A 17,126-nucleotide genomic window follows, 5' to 3' on the forward strand; every position below is an offset into this window, starting at 1 on the left:
AAAAAAAAAAAAAAAAAAAGAAAAGGTAAAATTAATCAATAGCCATTTGACTTTCATCGATATTCGCAGCCAATAAAACGTTACATGGAGATATATGCAGAAAAAAAAATCTTTTTCTATCTCGTGGAAATCAACATGGTAGTGTTTACTTGTAGGAATTATGATATTTCGCGGTGCAGAATTCAACGTGGAATGAAAAAATAAACCTACAAAAATCACTGCCTGACAAATTCAAGTTTCAGTCATTTCGGATGGAGTGTTATCGTAAAAAATAGTGAATTCGAAAAAAAAAGTTTAAAAAATGACGTATCGCGAGGTACAGAGAATTGATTTCGTTTTAAAATTATTTTTCCTAATAAATCTGACGACTTATCCACAAGCTCCAACGTAAACAAAACCTTAAATCTCCGCAATGAACGAGAGAAAGGGTAAAAAAAATGGCCCAAGTAAGTTCCTAATCCACGAGGAATTCGAGGTATTAGATAACCAACCGGGATATGGTTTATGAAAGGAGACAAAGAAGATACGATGTTATGCGGTTAACTGACAAGAGAAAACGACAGAGGGCAACATAAAAATCTCTATTACTTGGAGCATCTCGTAACTCGTGTCTTTCTATGGTCCAGTGCACGTGGACGATTGTACCCGGCCCCGTAGGATATAACCTAGAAGTTGTCCAAGCGCGTGTGTGCACCCTGTGAAATTTTCGAGTCTAGCCAGTAAATATCGAGTACTTGCCGGAAACATCCCAGACACAGAAATTGTCCAATAAAGTCGAAAGTTACCATGGTACATCGTGAGAATGAACTTTTACCTAGTTCCTAGGTTGGTAACCGTGTATACGTTACGCCAAGGTGAAAAATCCCGGCAGGATTCAATATAGGAAAAATAAGTTACCCATCGTATCACACGGAGCCTGCATCATATTCCCCGAGAATAAGGTATAGAAAAGTCTCTACTCATTTCTACTTCAGCGAATAATATTCCACATTTCCCCACCTCTGGAGTGTGCGATTCTTTATCTGGTTTTCTATGACCTTTTTTTTTCTGAAAAAAAATGTTTTTTTTTTTTTTTTTTTTTTTTTTTTTTTTTTTTTTTTTTTTTTTTTTTTTTTTTTTTTTTTTTTTTTACTACCTTCAATACACCACTGCACTCGGAACCCTCCACGGCAACACCATCGCCCTCCTGGCTCTTTGTTTATTCGACATCGATATTGCTGATGGAGGACGTACCTACTGACTGCGTACCCCCTTCGTGGATAGAAGCCCTACTGTCCTTACTCACCCTTCGCCAAACCATCGAACAGACGTTAGCTACCCTCGTATCGAACCACGTGTGGTTCAGACAGTATTGTATAACATATAGATAAATATATACAGACATTGAACTTCTACCACGTGCCATGTTAGGCTGGGTACTTATTTCTGGAGACGTCCTAGATATTTCGATAATTCGAGAGAACCTAACTTGGTCTTTGTTTAAGATGTATCATATATGAGGTTGAAAGTCCACAAGAGTGTATTCGACATTACTGACCATAGGAGGGTGGAAGGAGAGGGAATGAAATCTATTAACGATTTCATAGACTCACCGTGTTTGATTTTCTTTGAGAAACATCGAATCCAGTGTATTCTATCTGCCTCAGAGTACACGAGTAGAACTCTCCGTTCCTGGTAAGAAACTAAAACTAAAAAGACGATCCTGAAGAGATCCCCAGTTTCCGTGCGGCAGACGCCGAGCAGAGCGAGAGCCAGGCCAGCCAGGAAGGCAGGACTCATCTCCATGCAAATGCATCGGGAGGGAGGGAGTTGAGGGGGGTTAGAAAAGAAAAATAATAACGAAAACGGAGACACTGGCAGTAGCGTTGCTCCCATGGGGGTTGGATTTGTTCAAGGGAGAACTTTTGGTAATCCTCGTCGCGACCTGTATGTACGCGGCTTGAATTTCATAGGGAAGAAAGAAATCGATGAGGATTCAGAAAGGAATCTTTGAACATCGGTATAAATATTCGTCAAATAAAAAGCGGCTTTACATATTTCCAACGTAATATCATACTACAGATTCGATAGCGTGGACATCGATCTGACACTTTTCAAAACTCCCGCGCGACTATATCACAGAAGCAGGTATTGCTATTCTGCGACGCATCATGGGAAATATGTGAAGCGATGCTAACTTTGAATCTTTAAAGCGTATAAACTACAAAATGTGTATCTCTTCGAAATCGCTGGAGCTTTCCGTAAATTTCCCTGAAGCAGTTATCCCGTCTTACAAACAGCACGTTGATAATCGTCGACTGACGGCACCAGCGGCAAAATCGCAATTCGAAAAAAAAGCGACAACGCTAAAATCAAAATTTCGAAGAAAAAATTTTTCCTTCGCTTCTCACAAAGTCACAATACATATATAACTCGAAATTGTGACAATGGAATATAACAAAAAAATGATTAAACATAAAAGCACGTAAATCTCTCATGCCCACAGTCATTCTACAAGCGCATCCTGCAGCAAGATTAAGCACGCCACAGATTCAAGATCGCGATCCAGAATTGTCGCGTAACACATAAAAAAGCAATAAAATGCAAATAAGCCATAAGCGGTTAGGAAGGCAACCAAGGCAATCATAATAGTTTACGATACGTCGTCGAGTCGCGGGATTTACGCCTTTTAAGAGACGGCAAACTTTTTATCACGTATCCATGATCTTGGACCGGGATGTCGCGAGTGAGACTTAGGAAAGCGACTCCTATAATAAATATATACCTATTACACACCTTATATATATTCTTATATATACCTATACACGAGGTCGATCCCGCAATACCCATATCCGAGTATTGTTAAAAAAAAAGACACACAAAGAACAATCGGGAAATAGAAACGTACCAAGTTGCTCGGGAGTTTGGGGTGGGTCTCCACTTTCCCCATCCTCCGCTTTACAGTAGAATCGATTCTCGAATCCGATACAAGTGTTTGTTTTAGAGAAGACGCAATTTCCTCATATCGTATGAACACACACGCTTATACGTGTAATCGCCACGCGACACACGTTATCAGTTCATTTCTCGCGTCACATTACGAACGTAACGACGATCAGAATTAGATATTTTACGGCTTGTAAATCGCCCCCTTCGGTCACTCGCTCGTTTGCCGATGTCCTCCCGGCGAGAGAATCGGCTTTCGTTTGTATTTGCATAACAATAAGAAGTTCGCACGTGTCCCGTCGTGTTTATTGCGCAACACGTTATATAGACGCTTTATACGATTTCATTACCCTCGATGCCCATTGGAACGCTCACTTGCAGTTAACGCTATTTTACGTCCGGAAATATCCCGCCGACGCCATTGCACCACCAACCAACAGCACACCGTACCATATTTCCATATACGTACTTGTATACACGCTACCGCTGTACCGCCGGGGGTACCACACGCCATACTGGCCGTAGTCCTTGTTGCGTTATGTTATGTTACCAACTCGAGTTACATTAACGCGACGATACGTTACTAGCCCCGCGCATTATTACCCAGCGTAATCTACCTAGTCCGTTGTCTCGACCTTTTGCTGCATGCAACCCTCTACGAAAACTGACCTACGTCATGCATACGTTACCACCAATGCATGTGGTTAATGCTTCTAATTTATCTGAAGCTTGTGGAACACGTGTACGGGCACTCAGGGTCGGATGTGTTTCTATCGTCCGAGTGTTAGTTAGCATCTGCAAATGCGCACGTTTCGTCTTCTTGTCCGTTGGCCTCCAAGATTAACAACTGTTATCTCATCTCTTCTCATCCAGTATCTTACAGTGCTCAAGCCGAGTCGCGTCCCTGTTATCTGGCCATACGAATAAGTACGAGCTAAAGTCGTCATAACGGTGAGTAAATCCGCAGGAAACATTGGGGTTATGTATCCACGATATTTCATAGTGTCGACATTACGTCGACGACATTGTCGTTAGAAATTCCTAAGACGGGTTTAAGGATCTCCACGTTCATTTCCTTACGTTTCATATTCCTCGTAATGTCGCTCGTCCCTTTTCACGATATAACAACCGTATTCTGGGTTTTTTTTTTCACTTTTTAACAGAGAACCGAACAAGCTGGAACATGACTGTTCGCCAGTGCCCAGTCGCTCTCATCAATTCTCTACGCTGGCACATTGCAGATTCAGCTGCAGCCGAGTCAAATTATTATAAGATGTCGGACTTGCCGAGCAAGAATAACAGGAGGAATGGGTAACGGTAGGGATTCGGGTTTTTCAATAGGGAAAACTAATAACGCGAAAGGACGGCGTAGAACGAGATATCCTATGGGTTATCGTGTAGGGCGAGTTCTCATCGCGCGAACGACGATCCATAATTCATAGAGAAATCGAGAGCCATATCGCGAATCGAGTCGAATCTCTACGTAAATAATATCCATCGACACCCGCCTCGTACGCCACGGATGAAATGATATATATATAATATATAGTACACACACAACACGTCCTACGTTTAGCATAGCAGCAGAAGGACCCAAGTGCGACGGCCATTCTCGTAAATCTCTGTGGAAGGTTCCCACGTGCGGTTCTAACGGTCTCAAGATCGATCGCTCCATATAACAATTTGAAAATATAACAACTAGAGGGCGACACGTCCAATTACGAGAGTTACCGATGTACACACTTAGAAGGTTAGATTCGCAGCAGCACTTTTCCTTGTAATTTACGTCGCTTCCATCCTTTTTTTCTTATTCCGTTCCCCTCAAGACTTCTTGCAGCTTTCTTACGTCGCGAATTACAAACGTAGCCAGAGCTGTCATCCAGTATGCCTGCATGCCGGGTTTTGTGTATATACACGAGTGCTGCCACAGTCCCGTATTTCTCTCACTTCGTACTCCGATTTCTTGTTCGTCCATTTTGACTGCCTCGTGGAACGTTAATAAAAGCGTGGAGTAAAATATGGAGAGAAATAAGAAGGAAGTCAATATGCCAAGCTAAACTTTCTGCAGGCAGTTCCTCGTGGATCTTTTTCGCACGACGGTACTTTATTCTTATGCGTTGCGGCGGCCACGCGAAACTGAACGAGCAGAAGGTACGACACTTCTCTGTGCCGGTACGATCTACGTGAGTCAAGAAGGCGTAATGACAATTCCAGAATGGCTGTGTACGAGGCCCGTAGTCACTGTGCCTAGACTCTCGGAAAGCGACCAAATAAACTCAGGACAATATTACCAGCATGTTACCGTATATTTACCCAGGCACTCGGCGCACGCTTGGGTACCCTGACGTTCCTGGAATCACGGGAGAAACGAGGATGGCGTCTGCCGGGCGTCCGTATTAGTCGGTAGCTCTTATAGGCGTTCTCTATAGTTTCTACTGGCAAACGCCCGCAGCGAACGTCGAGAATTCGATAGCCAGTCGGAGAGCTCCTGCATTATTTGTTCCAAGACGCTAAGAAGAAACACAACCGTGAGGATACAGGAAACGATACGCGACTAATCTCAGGAAATGATTGTCCACTTAGGAACAGTATTAATTTTTTAACGTGGTCATATGCTATGGATAATTCAGTTCGTTTGACCACAGTCGATCGCGACCAATGAAAAAATGTTGCCATCCCAAAGGGAGAAGGAAACAGAGTACAAATACCGACGGTACGAATAAAATATGCAAAAGTTTTAATGTGATCAGTAGAAACGTGTTGGTATATAAAATGCGAGACTTTTCAATGATATATCTGTATATGCACTTAACTATATCCGCGTACGTATCACAATACTCTCGTATGATCTGGTATAACGAGTAAAGCCACGTATAATTTTCATGCGCCATTCTATCCGACCGCGGAACGAGAACCAGGGAACAACGTTGCGACGCGCAATCCGTCACTCTGCCCGCACCGAATATTACACGCTTCGGCCATTTGCAGAAGCGAACGTAATCAACCGTTAAGCTCCGACTGTTCGTCCAACGGCTCGTTCAAACGGTTCAATTTGTTCTGCGCACCGATAGACGCGTTCTGACTCTCACTCCTTGTTTTCAATTAATATTATTTTGCAAATTTGTCAGCCGTGAATTCCCTTGTTTAACGAGTGAATTCATGACTTTCATACGCAGCTATTCGGACTACCTATAAGCTGGCGCCATTACAGAAGAAAAATTTTTAAAAGACGGACATTATATTAAAGGATATATTTTTGGCTAATTTAATATTATATTGCCAAGTTTAATGATGTTCATTAAAACAAACAAAAAATTGTGGCGGCGCTAACTTTAATACGAAGTTTTGACACAAACAAACTAAAATATGAAAAAAAGTTATAGAACATGGAAATACATTAAATGTAAATTAAAGGCTAACCTAATCTAACGTAACCTAAAAACTTAACGCTTCCAGGGGCGCATCCAGTTTTTGGGCCGTAACTGGATAATGGGTAGGTTACATATAACATCTATGAATTTGCCGCCTGATGTGCGCGTCACGGCATGCGTCACTTGACAGATTGTAATTATTTTATAAACGCAAAGATATGAAACATTTGTTTAATCATTCTTGGGAGGCTGGATTGACGCGCACAATAGGTCTTTAATACCTTGTAGAAATTCCATTACGATGAAAACCCTTGGTGAATTGATACCAGGTTATTTTTGTACGAGAGAAAGAGTGGAAAATAAATAAAATGTTACGCCAAGGGACTCGTGTTCAAGATAGCATTGTAGAAAATTGCTGTTTTCTCTCTGGCATGTCTCCCGGGTATGTAAGCTATGTTACACATACCCGGTAATTCCCTGGAATCATCGTTATCTTACTCTTACTAATGACACAAGCACTGTAAAATAATTCATTCATAACTGTGTCATCGAACAGATTTAATATTGCTACATCTGTACCTTTCTCAATGCATTTCTTTGCATTTATTAGATTCCTAGCACGACGATGTTATTTCTGCTTATTGTCGCAGAATATATATATTATATACAGGTGTTGCCATTTTCTCTGAAACTCGATGCATTTAGCATTGCATTGACCCGATGGCAATTACTTCTCTACTGGCAAAACCTTTTACGACGATATGCTAATGCTTTCCATGTCGACGATCAGTAATGTTACTCACGTTCACGTAACAGTCGTATTCCTCGGGTAACGTTCGTGTCGAGACTTTCTGCTTTTATGTTTAGCTTCGATATACCCATGTATAAATGAACCACGAGCACGATCGGGATACAAGACTTTATCTCACATTGAACATAAAAAATGGACGGTTCTTAGTGAGGTTCATTTCACTGATTTGGGGAAGTTTAGTAATTAACGATGATCGATAAAAATCTTTGAATTAAATAGAAAAAAAAAAGAATCCTTCGAGCCGGATTTGAACCAGCGACCTATGGATGTCTACTCGTGTTCTTTGCCAACTACAGTCCACCGCTCTACCAACTGAGCTATCGAAGGGAATTTGTTATAAATATAGTTATAACGGTCACAACAAATTCACGTAAACATAAAACAATGTTTTATAAATTTGACACTTTCTTACGTTAATCATGACTTTAAGTAACATAATTTTAAATTAACAAATGACATTGTTTGATAATTATATAACATTTGAATCTTAAGTAAGATTTAGTTACATTACGATAATGTGCAACAAGGTTATAAGTGAAAGTCGTAATCCTAGCAGAATGCATGAGGTCAAGTTTATTAACGAAATATCACGTGCCAGTTGTATTTTCTTCTCAAGAACTTTGTAGAAGTGTTCGTTATCATTTACAGTCAAGAATCGCGCGCATACAATCCTTAAAAAAGAAGCAGTCATTTTTATCACATAAGAACCATAAGAACTACCAAAACCGGTGATCAGTCATATCCTAAATCTTATTTGTCATGACGATAAATATTCAAATACCTGATACTGTGCTTTCAACCGGATAATAAAACGCCTATCGCATTAACAGCAAGTTATCTTAAGAGTTTTACCACTGATGCACAAAATTCATTGTAAATAAACATAACAGTACAAGAAAAAACAAAGATGACGCCAGCATACTAGGAATTTCGCAGGTCCTTGTATATTCTTTAAGAGTCACAACGAAATGTCTTACATACAAAGGAGCAGGAATAATAGAAGGATTAAAAGGATTATTCAACGTGAAGTAAACCATGCTATAACCTCAACATTACTTACCCAACGCCGTACAGTGTAGAGAGAGAGAAGAGTCTCTGTATAAAGACTGGACAGCACACGGTTGGTTAACTTCCTTCCAGCTTTAGTAAGAATTCTCCAGACACTTAAAAACTACGTCACCGAGGCCAAACACCACGCAAGGAGACGTTCTTCTGTTTATGCAAAGCACTCATCACCTAGAATCACCAAAGGCGATACTTCACTAAACCTAACCCCAAAGCCTCCTTTTCGCTGATAAGCCGAAAACAGACAGAAACTTCATAGAACGCTTAGAAAAGTGCGAAGTTGCGCCATCGAGCGATACTCCGCTGAGTTATGGGATATGAGAGACTACCGGTATAGAAATATGGCGTGAATATGCGTGAATGGATGCACGCAGCATCTTTTATCAATGAACAAAGGAATTGTGTGTGCGTGACAACGGATGTAGATAAGGTACAGACATTCAATGAGATAAATGAAGTTGATTATACTGTTCCGTCAAAATATTTACCGACGTATGAAAAGCATTGTTGATCACACAGCATGCTCTGAAGGCAAGTGTCAAGATTTAAATTGACAGGTATACTGTCAGTAGAGGAGCGCCAGGACAGCCAATCACTGATACAGCAATACGAAGCCGTATTGTTTTAGTATACTGAAAAATCGGTATTTAGTAATGCTTTGTTAATTGGGAATGATTTCTTTTTGATTTTTTGATAGGATCGACATATGTTTCTGTTATATTTTAGAAAATATGAGGTAACAAGATTTTTTTGTTAATTGTAGATATCTTGCGATGACCGAGTGACGGCCATACTTTTCTGAGAAAGTGTACCAAGTGCCAAAGAATGAGCAACTTCGTAGCACTGGTGTAAACAAATAAGGTGGCAGCTTGTTCGTGTAATCGGGTCGTAGCTAGAAATATGTTTGTTAATTAATGGCTACTCTATCTTATTTTAAAGAATTCATAGTGTAAATGTGAATATTGCTTCGATACTGAGATGCCTGTGCGGTGATTGAGAAGGAATTTATGCAATATATCACTTATTCTTGTTTGGAATTCGTATGGACCACAATTTTTTTTCCTAAGATTTACATGCAAATGCCTAAGTTGCATGAGTTTCGAACTGGTGGACGTTTATAGAATATTGCAGTAGTTGGTGTTTTAAGGAATGATAACCTATATAAATAAAGTATAAGGTAAATATCACAGAATTTTTGATGAAGCTATGTTTTACTAGTATTGAAAACTTGTTATACAACAGTTTGAATTATTGGATAGGATTCGAAGCATGTATAAAAGATGGATGGAAGCATGGAGCAAAACGTAGCTGGAATGGGTCCGTCAAATCAAGCCGGACCCGCCAGAAGAGATATTGAGCCATGGTTTGATACCAGACGCATGGATATAACCCAACATCAACAAATGCAGCCTTCGTACTACAAATTCCAAAATGAAATGGGTAAAACGTGTTGACTATTACATATTTTATTTTTGCTTCTGACAAATAGGATGTTCGTTGCTTGAAAGATATGGAATGTTTTTAGTTCCGGCAGGAACCTTTCCTGAGATGCCAACGGCAGCTCAATGGTGGCGGGATACCTCTGCAATGGGTATCAATCAGCAGCCACCACGACAAACTGAAGGACCTGGGATTGGTGGTTATCAGCTACTAGGTATGTATATTCACTAGATTGTTGAATTGATATAAAGTATATTAATCCCATTTAAATCCATACAGGTCATCCGATAGATCAACAGCCAATAACTGAATTACAACCTCCAGAGCCCACACCGAAGAAGGCTCCAAAGTCAAAGGGACTGAGAAAAATAAAGCCTATCAAAGAGTCAAAGGAGGCAGTTAAACGTACAAAACATCCTGAAAGATGGAAAGTCAATATAAAGAAAAATGCCAGACTACGTGGAGAAGAATATATCGGTGTTGGAGGTAAAATAGTTCCAGCAAAGGTAATGGGACCTCCATGTGATTGTCGTATGCGGTGCAGTGATAAAATAGACGAGGATGCCCGTGAACAATTACACAGTGTCTTTTGGAAGACCTGTACATGGGAGCAGAGGAAACAATATATAGCTCTCTCAGTCAAGGAATCTCCCAAGCAACGCACAAGGTGTCGTGGCAATGTCAAATCTGAGCATCGTAGACAAGTCACCTTTACATATTCCCTATTGATCAAAGGCGAATTTATAACAGTGTGCAAACCAATGTTTCTCAGCACTTTTTCTGTATCAGAAAAATTCGTGCGCCATGCAATGGACAAGAAGAGATCATCTCCTGGTGGCATAATAGGACCTGATCAAAGAGGAAGGCACACACCGAAAACAAAGAAAAGTGAAGTAGTGAAGGATCGCGTCCGTGAGCATATAAAATCTTTTCCCGCTGAAAAAACTAATCCAAAGGATCGTAGCGGTAGGAAATACCTAGACTCGAGTCTAAGTATCGCAGCAATGCACAAACTTTATGTGCAAAAATGTAAAGAGGACGGTGTACCAGAGAGTGATATCGTCAAGGAAAGTTATTATAGAGAGATGTTTAAAACAGAATTCAACCTAGGCTTTAAGGCAGCCGACGATAAAGAAAAGAAACAGCTACAAGGATTTGGTGACAATAGAAATAAATTATGAAGTCCAGATCAGTCGAGTACAAAGTACCACGATATAAATAATAGTACGGTTCGCCAATGTTTAAGCACCGTACACGATACTTTCGCATTTCCAAATCAAATATTACCAAAATAACTGGTAATCGATATTCGGAATCGATGTATCTCCCTTTCACTCACTATTTCTCATTCTCATTACATTCGTATCACATCCAATCTTTATCAATCACACTACGAAATGATTTATTTCCATGTCACAGACTGATACGACAAATTTGTCGCGCCATAAAAAACTGCGATTTGACGCGAAAGAATTTCAATAACGTCGCAGCTACTCGCCTCCTTTTCATAATCAAGGGATATGTAAATATATTGAAAATATGACTTGCCGATAAGATGTCGTTTACATGGCTCATTCTTCAGCATCTGATGACATAAATGCGCGTTATCGTTATCGGTCGAATATCGTGAATTAACAAGTTTCTATGTAATGTTCATTCTTTTACAACGTTTCTACTTAAAAAATGTACATATATAAGTACCTTTTACATTGATCTTAATTATATTTTAATCAGATATCATCGCAGCTACGTATACCCAGTATACGTTATTAAGTTCATCCGAAATCATACGCTGAACACCACGTATACTAACATGCGTAAGAAGACTGCAACGGCAATAGAAGCAATATGCTCGTTCGTTATCTGCAAAACATGACTTTTGTAGCATGATCATTTTAATCATGCAGCACTCTTCTCCATACGCGTTAGACGAAAAAACGCCATACGGTGATAAGAGCGCCGTTCCATTATTCTTTTCTACTTAATCTTTATAAAATATATAATTATTTGCATAGCGACATAAAAAAATCGAACTACTCAGTTGACTACTTGTACAAATAAGAATTTAGTACGAGAAATCCTTAATTCCTCGATATCAGTTTTCGACACTGTGTAACGTTGAGTTTAAGATTTTTCTCGAGACACCTGAATGGGTTTTGGCATTTCATTGCCCGTTACACAGTTATATTATATTTTATTTTGTATTTTAAAATATACGGGGATAAATAAATTCTATTAAAGAAATATATATGTATGTAATTTAGTACACGTCTCTGTCTTGAAAATGAGTAATTAGTCATTTGTCGTAGGTAGAAATTTTATATTTTCTTAGATCCGCTACATCTAACAACAAGTCACTTATCCGCGTCTCGTTAATAATAATAATAACTATAATAATCAATAATACCATCCTAATTAGAAAAAAGGTTGTGTATTTAACGTTTTTCTTTTTTTAAAAGGCGCATAATTTCGACACTCACCTTATCGCACTTATTATTGGTCGAATCTTTGATTAATACTTTAAATTATCCAATTTCAGTTGCGTGAATCGTTATGTCAAATCCACACAGAATTTCTTTATTTTCTTGTGGATCCAACACGAGAGCTTTACATGCTATCAATACATTTACTTGATCCAAGTACTTTGTTTTACATTGGAAGATCCGTTTAAATAAATAGCTGTTGATTCGCGATTTCTTTATTAGTACTATGGCGCTTACTTGAAATATTACGCGTGACGGTCGTCGTGTTAAGATTATGATTTAAGAGAAAAAAATTGAATAAAATAATATGAACTGAATATAGTTCCACAACAATAAGGATAGTAGGCATTTAAACGTAAATCTTTTTACAAATCTATCAATTACAGTTCCACATGCCATTCTTGCCGTTCATTTTTACCTATGGCCTGATCTAATTAATATATTCACATGTTGCTCGGTCTATATTTTTCTTTTTCAAATTTATAGAAAATCTCCAAAAAAGTGAAATAATTGAAAACGCCAAGGATCTATTTTTGTTCTATAACTACCAACCAATAAATTTTTACGAAGACAACAATGTAAGTATTTTAAGTGTATGCATCAATTTTGATTTTCCTTACGTTTTTCTTTTAAGATAAAGCAAAAGGTAACGCTTTTATATCATGTAAATGCACGAATTAGTAAGCAGATTTAATATTTTGAACTGGGATCGTTCTTGTGCACTAGAAATACATAATTCTGAACTGAAGTAGTGGACATTCGGAATCATTTAAAACTCTATTAGCTTCTTGTCGAATTCTTTATCAGTATTCGTGTTCGAACCTTTATTTAAATAATTACAAAAGATGCATGATGCACATCCACGGCCTTTTTTCGTTGAATTCATCACGGTTTAAGTAATATTGAATTTGCTTGTGACAGAAAAATAAATTTTTCGCTGAATTTTAGTACCTCATTCGAAACATTGTTCTTATACTTTCTGTAAGAACAGTGATTCAAGAGTTCTATTCCAAGATAGTGACGTTGTTCTTTACTCTTCGACGTGCAACAACTACAACATGCCTTTTACCTATGCTCGAATCTCTTTGTCTTATATAAACAAACAAAAAACAAATATAATGTATTGTGTACACTTTGACTTATGCCTGATTCTACGTTGTTTTGACAGCGATACGATTAAGCAAAGTGACAATCCTTTTGTGTCCGAAAATAAAATCTAGCAATACTTTAGACATACGAGAGTATCCAAAGGAAATAATTTCTATTTGACCTGGAACCCTGTGCAATTTGCATTTATTGAAGTTGAGTCATTATTAACAATAGTGTTCTCTTCGATTAGAATTAGAATAATTTAAAACGATAGAACACGTCTGTAGAAACTCTATTAGAAAAATGCAAAGCAGAATGCGCAATTAATAAATATTAAATTTCAATAATTATTTAACCATTGCACAAAAGCATTTTAAAGAATTACTTACAACAAAGCCACTAGAGTTCCAGATCAACGCATTCTATGAAAATAACCTAGATATGTATTTGTAGACTATAAAATTGTCATTTCACAAAGACGGACATATTCTCGAGCAAGGGATTAATCTGACGTCATGTCTACAAATAGGCAGTTTTTTTATTGAGACCTATTCACTGTTCGGGATAGGACAGTGGTGTATCGCAAATTTCGAGATGGAAGAAATGAATGGGGAAAATTAAAGTCCGAAGTTAAACAGCGCTTAGACGCCTTTGCTTTTTCAACCTCATCTACGATTTTCGTAGTCACCAAATTGAAAACGGACTGCTGACTTAATCTATTTTGACCGTGGAGTATATCTTGCGCACGAAAGCATTCGTACCAATATATCCTATCGTACCGCACATGATGCCTAAAGCTAAACTGAACAGCGCCATGTAGCCAAAGTAGAATGCAGTTTGGAATAAACCGTACATCCTGAAAAGAAATTAATTGAATATTACAAGAAACATCCTAGTGCATCCTGTACTGATTGTAAAGCTGAGAACAATGCAGGACACATATGAAAACGAATTGATAACTTACTTTGTTTTGAAGAAGAAATAATAAAAGGAATACATGTAAACGTAGCCCGCAGTCGAGCCAGCTGCCAAGAAGCTCGTCCATTGCCTGTATTGTAATATCAATATTATTAATAACAGAGTTAATCTATCTCTAGAACTATCAGATTTATCACTAAATGTGACAAGAAAATTAATTATAGGAATTGGTAATTACCATCGGTAGTCCTCAGCATTGAGAAGGAAGTATGTGCAGACAATTGTGACGCAGACAGTCACAATCATCAAAATAACAAATACCAATAGCATGAATCCATAAACGTAGTAAATTTTATACGCCCAGAAGGATGTGAAGACGAAGTACCTATAATAGCATATTAAATCTTTATATGATAATCTGTAAAAACGAGCGTATCTCAATTCTTTTATAGATTCTTACATTTCAATGAAGATCGATCCAAAGGGCAATATACCACCTAGCATGATAATCACAAGTGGTTCCATAAACCATTTCTTTTCAGGAATAGGCCTTGGTACAGCGTTTACTCTACAAGGAGCGTCTGGGGTCCCTGCCAGATTACGTCCAAGAATAGTTCCTACCAGTGTCAGTGGTAAAATCACAAATATGCAAATACACGTCACTGCCACCTATTAAAGTTAATATATCAAACTGTTAATACCTAGTACCAATATGGAGTAATAGTAACTTGAAATTTAGGTACAAATTGAAATAACTTACCATAGAACTAAAAGGAATGGCACGACTAGCATGATAATACATGGCGATGAAATTTATGAAGAACGCTGTGCCACAAACCATTACTGGCAGCATAAAAGCACTGACTATCATTTGTTTTATCCATATTCGTCCACCCATTCTGGCATACAGTCCACCTCCTGCATAACCATTTATTGGGGACGTCGCTGCATAGACAAAAATCGCAGTGGACAGCATTGAGCCACGTTCTGTGTAGAGCTCCCCAAGTATGGCGAATATAATCACACTTAATACGACGACGGTGACCTGGATAAATGCACAGGAATAGGAAATTATGTTTAGTGGAATAATGATTCACGGTGATCAGAGAACCAACCTGGTAACCAGCACCAATGAGAGCTGAGAATATCATGGGATGACTCGCCGGTCTAAAAACATCTCCGTGAACTTGTTTCCAGCCATATTCATCCCCTAGATCTCTCTCCATGTCATCCATTTCTTCGTCCCTGCTATATCTTGCATAATCCTTTCTCAACGTGCGCATCAAAATCATTGACACAAGACCAACCAGGAAGATAACCATCATAAAGCTATTGAAAATGCTGAACCAATGTATCTGTAAATGTTAATGTTTGTAGTGATTGAAATGTTTGAACTTATAAGCTATAAGGCATGAGGAATTATGAAATATATAAGGGTGTTACTTACTCTATGTTGGAAGAAATTTGGATCAAGGTATTTGTCAAATCTATCTTCAAATTTAACGCTACTCTGCTTCCAGTTGACTTCGTAGCTGAATGGGATGTGCACCCCTTGCACAAGTTTTACTTTATTTTCACTGGTTAGATTCACATCTACTATTTGTTTACCATTGTATCCTATATCTAATTTCTTGTGCGTCCAAATGTAATACGACACAACTCCATTATTTTCTTCTGGTTCTCCAACTACCCCTATATTTACAAAATTGTATGAGAACATTAATTTTTCAAAATTTTATAAGACTGAAATAATCATTTATAGTTATCTTTCATATTGATTTCAATGGATATATAATTACTGATAAGACAACATGTTTAAAAAAACATTGGGCCTGTGAGAAACCTTGGCCATCATGTTGAAAAAAGAAAGACTTACCCCAAATAGGTAAATCATCAATGTACATCTGATACCAATACTGATTTTTCACGGCATAAACAAAAGCCTTTTGACTCTCCTCAGTTAGCTCAATTTCACAGTACTCTGTTTTTGAGATGTCCGCTAAAATTTCAAACGATCACCTCAGTTAGTACATTCAATTCCAAAAGAATAATTATGCAGAGTAGATACAGAGTATTCATAAATATATCATAGGGTAATAAGGACCTTTGAATTCGATATCTAATCCACTGAACTTCAGTTCTATACCCTGTAGAGCCTCGGAAAGTGTTTCATGATAATGACTGATCACTTTCCTAGTATCAATGCAAAATGGCAAAGAGTAATAGGAATAGGTCTCCTGCCTGTTGTGATAAGGTCCAACTGTACTCATCCATAGTACAACTTCTTCGTTGTCCTCGTACTGTCAATGAAAAATTCTTACTTTCTCACGTGTTAACAACTATCTCATCCTAATTAGGAAATACGTTGAATAGATAAAAAAACACACATGATTTCATATGTTGCAGATAATATAGCTCATTAATTTAAAAAAATATATATCGCAACGAGTTCTAACATACGATTCGAAATCGTATGATAGCTAGACGTCCAAGAAGGAAACTTTGACATTTCAAAAAGGATGTCACCAACACTGGGTTTACTTACAACGTGACTGTGTTCGTCGGTGCGAACCAGAGTGAGAAGACCGACTACCAGAAAGCCAAAGATCAGTCGAAACCGACACATGTTTTTCGTTGTCGGAATGCGCTCACGGCGCTTTAGACACATACAGTCACTAAACTCCGAAAAAACACACGGGGAAGACACCCCATAGATACGCAAAATAGCATCAACGTCGCGGAAATACGGACCGGACACGTACACGGGACCCGCTTCAAGGATTTTTGTTTATTGCCACGTCAGATGGCTCTTCCGTCGGCAGCAACAGCCATATTGGAACCGGCGAATTTTACTAAAACGGAAGGTGTCTTTTTTCCCTACCATTAAAAACGTGCGAGACGGGTTTTTATTCACACATTTTATTGGAACCTTGGAATTCATACACTGGTCTTGAACTTCACTATTATTTAAATTGGAACATGATGTTATAATGGTCGTATTATTATATCGGGACGCCCCCTGTT

General features: G+C 38.3%; 4 protein-coding genes and 1 non-coding gene across 13 annotated transcripts in view; 1 reads left to right on the forward strand and 4 right to left on the reverse strand.

The window, feature by feature from the left end:
* Positions 1 to 1,794, reverse strand: part of LOC112493616 — a 7,529-nt gene extending 5,735 nt beyond the window's left edge. The window contains exon 1 of the mRNA XM_025082257.1: positions 1,593 to 1,794. Within this exon, the coding sequence (XP_024938025.1) occupies positions 1,593 to 1,785 (193 nt within the window). The 5' untranslated portion in view covers positions 1,786 to 1,794. The remainder of the gene's footprint in view (positions 1 to 1,592) is intronic.
* Positions 1 to 8,303, reverse strand: part of LOC107265249 (von Hippel-Lindau tumor suppressor homolog) — a 16,772-nt gene extending 8,469 nt beyond the window's left edge. Inside the window, exon 1 of one of the 3 annotated variants that reach the window (XM_015734521.2) lies at positions 8,168 to 8,303. The gene's annotated coding sequence lies outside the window, so the exon portion shown is untranslated. Of the gene's footprint in view, positions 1 to 3,394; positions 3,412 to 8,167 lie in introns of those variants that run through there. The other 2 variants (XM_025082262.1, XM_025082263.1) reach the window with 2 other exon arrangements.
* Positions 3,517 to 11,858, forward strand: LOC107265247. 6 transcript variants are annotated; one of them, XM_025082256.1, is made up of 6 exons: positions 3,517 to 3,876; positions 8,936 to 9,033; positions 9,112 to 9,349; positions 9,432 to 9,612; positions 9,698 to 9,826; positions 9,892 to 11,858. In XM_025082256.1, exons 4-6 carry the CDS (start codon positions 9,453 to 9,455, stop codon positions 10,791 to 10,793), a joined length of 1,191 nt encoding a protein of 396 aa, XP_024938024.1. In that variant the 5' UTR covers positions 3,517 to 3,876; positions 8,936 to 9,033; positions 9,112 to 9,349; positions 9,432 to 9,452; the 3' UTR covers positions 10,794 to 11,858. The 6 variants fall into 6 exon arrangements, with proteins under 6 accessions (XP_024938024.1, XP_024938023.1, XP_024938019.1 ...); XM_025082255.1 differs by lacking the exon at positions 3,517 to 3,876 and adding an exon at positions 8,463 to 8,602; XM_025082253.1 differs by lacking the exon at positions 3,517 to 3,876 and adding an exon at positions 8,668 to 8,815.
* On the reverse strand, positions 7,340 to 7,434 carry Trnay-gua. The gene is made up of 2 exons: positions 7,398 to 7,434; positions 7,340 to 7,375 (listed from the first exon to the last, which is right to left on the reverse strand). It is a non-coding gene; the product is annotated as a tRNA-Tyr (tRNA).
* A 1,022-nt stretch (positions 11,859 to 12,880) lies between the features above and the next one.
* Positions 12,881 to 17,094, reverse strand: LOC107265244 (transmembrane 9 superfamily member 3). Of its 2 annotated transcripts, none has more exons than XM_015734506.2 (10): positions 16,648 to 17,094; positions 16,207 to 16,402; positions 15,979 to 16,101; positions 15,550 to 15,794; positions 15,218 to 15,457; positions 14,863 to 15,147; positions 14,563 to 14,771; positions 14,341 to 14,487; positions 14,149 to 14,232; positions 12,881 to 14,040 (listed from the first exon to the last, which is right to left on the reverse strand). In XM_015734506.2, the coding sequence occupies exons 1-10, from the start codon at positions 16,768 to 16,770 to the stop codon at positions 13,896 to 13,898; spliced, it is 1,797 nt and encodes a 598-aa protein (XP_015589992.1). In that variant the 5' UTR covers positions 16,771 to 17,094; the 3' UTR covers positions 12,881 to 13,895. The 2 variants fall into 2 exon arrangements, with proteins under 2 accessions (XP_015589992.1, XP_024938014.1); XM_025082246.1 differs by having other exon boundaries at positions 13,896 to 14,040; positions 16,207 to 16,451; positions 16,648 to 16,941.
* Positions 17,095 to 17,126: the final 32 nt, after the last annotated feature.

This window comes from Cephus cinctus, unplaced genomic scaffold (genome assembly GCF_000341935.2).
Source record: "Cephus cinctus unplaced genomic scaffold, Ccin1 Ccin1_scaffold0215, whole genome shotgun sequence".
In the NCBI taxonomy this organism is placed as follows: Eukaryota; Metazoa; Arthropoda; class Insecta; order Hymenoptera; family Cephidae; genus Cephus; species Cephus cinctus.

Excerpts from the sequence above, each read along its gene's own strand:
- LOC107265247 (XM_025082256.1), top strand. The coding sequence starts at position 9,453 with ATGGATGGAAGCATGGAGCAAAACGTAGCTGGAATGGGTCCGTCAAAT. Across the intron at positions 9,613-9,697 it reads CAAATTCCAAAATGAAATGG|TTCCGGCAGGAACCTTTCCT; the intron begins GTAAAACGTGTT and ends GAATGTTTTTAG. Across the intron at positions 9,827-9,891 it reads TGGTGGTTATCAGCTACTAG|GTCATCCGATAGATCAACAG; the intron begins GTATGTATATTC and ends AAATCCATACAG.
- LOC107265244 (XM_015734506.2), bottom strand. The coding sequence starts at position 16,770 with ATGTGTCTAAAGCGCCGTGAGCGCATTCCGACAACGAAAAACATGTGT. Across the intron at positions 15,458-15,549 it reads CAAATTTCTTCCAACATAGA|ATACATTGGTTCAGCATTTT; the intron begins GTAAGTAACACC and ends TAACATTTACAG. Across the intron at positions 14,488-14,562 it reads GGATCGATCTTCATTGAAAT|GTACTTCGTCTTCACATCCT; the intron begins GTAAGAATCTAT and ends ATGCTATTATAG.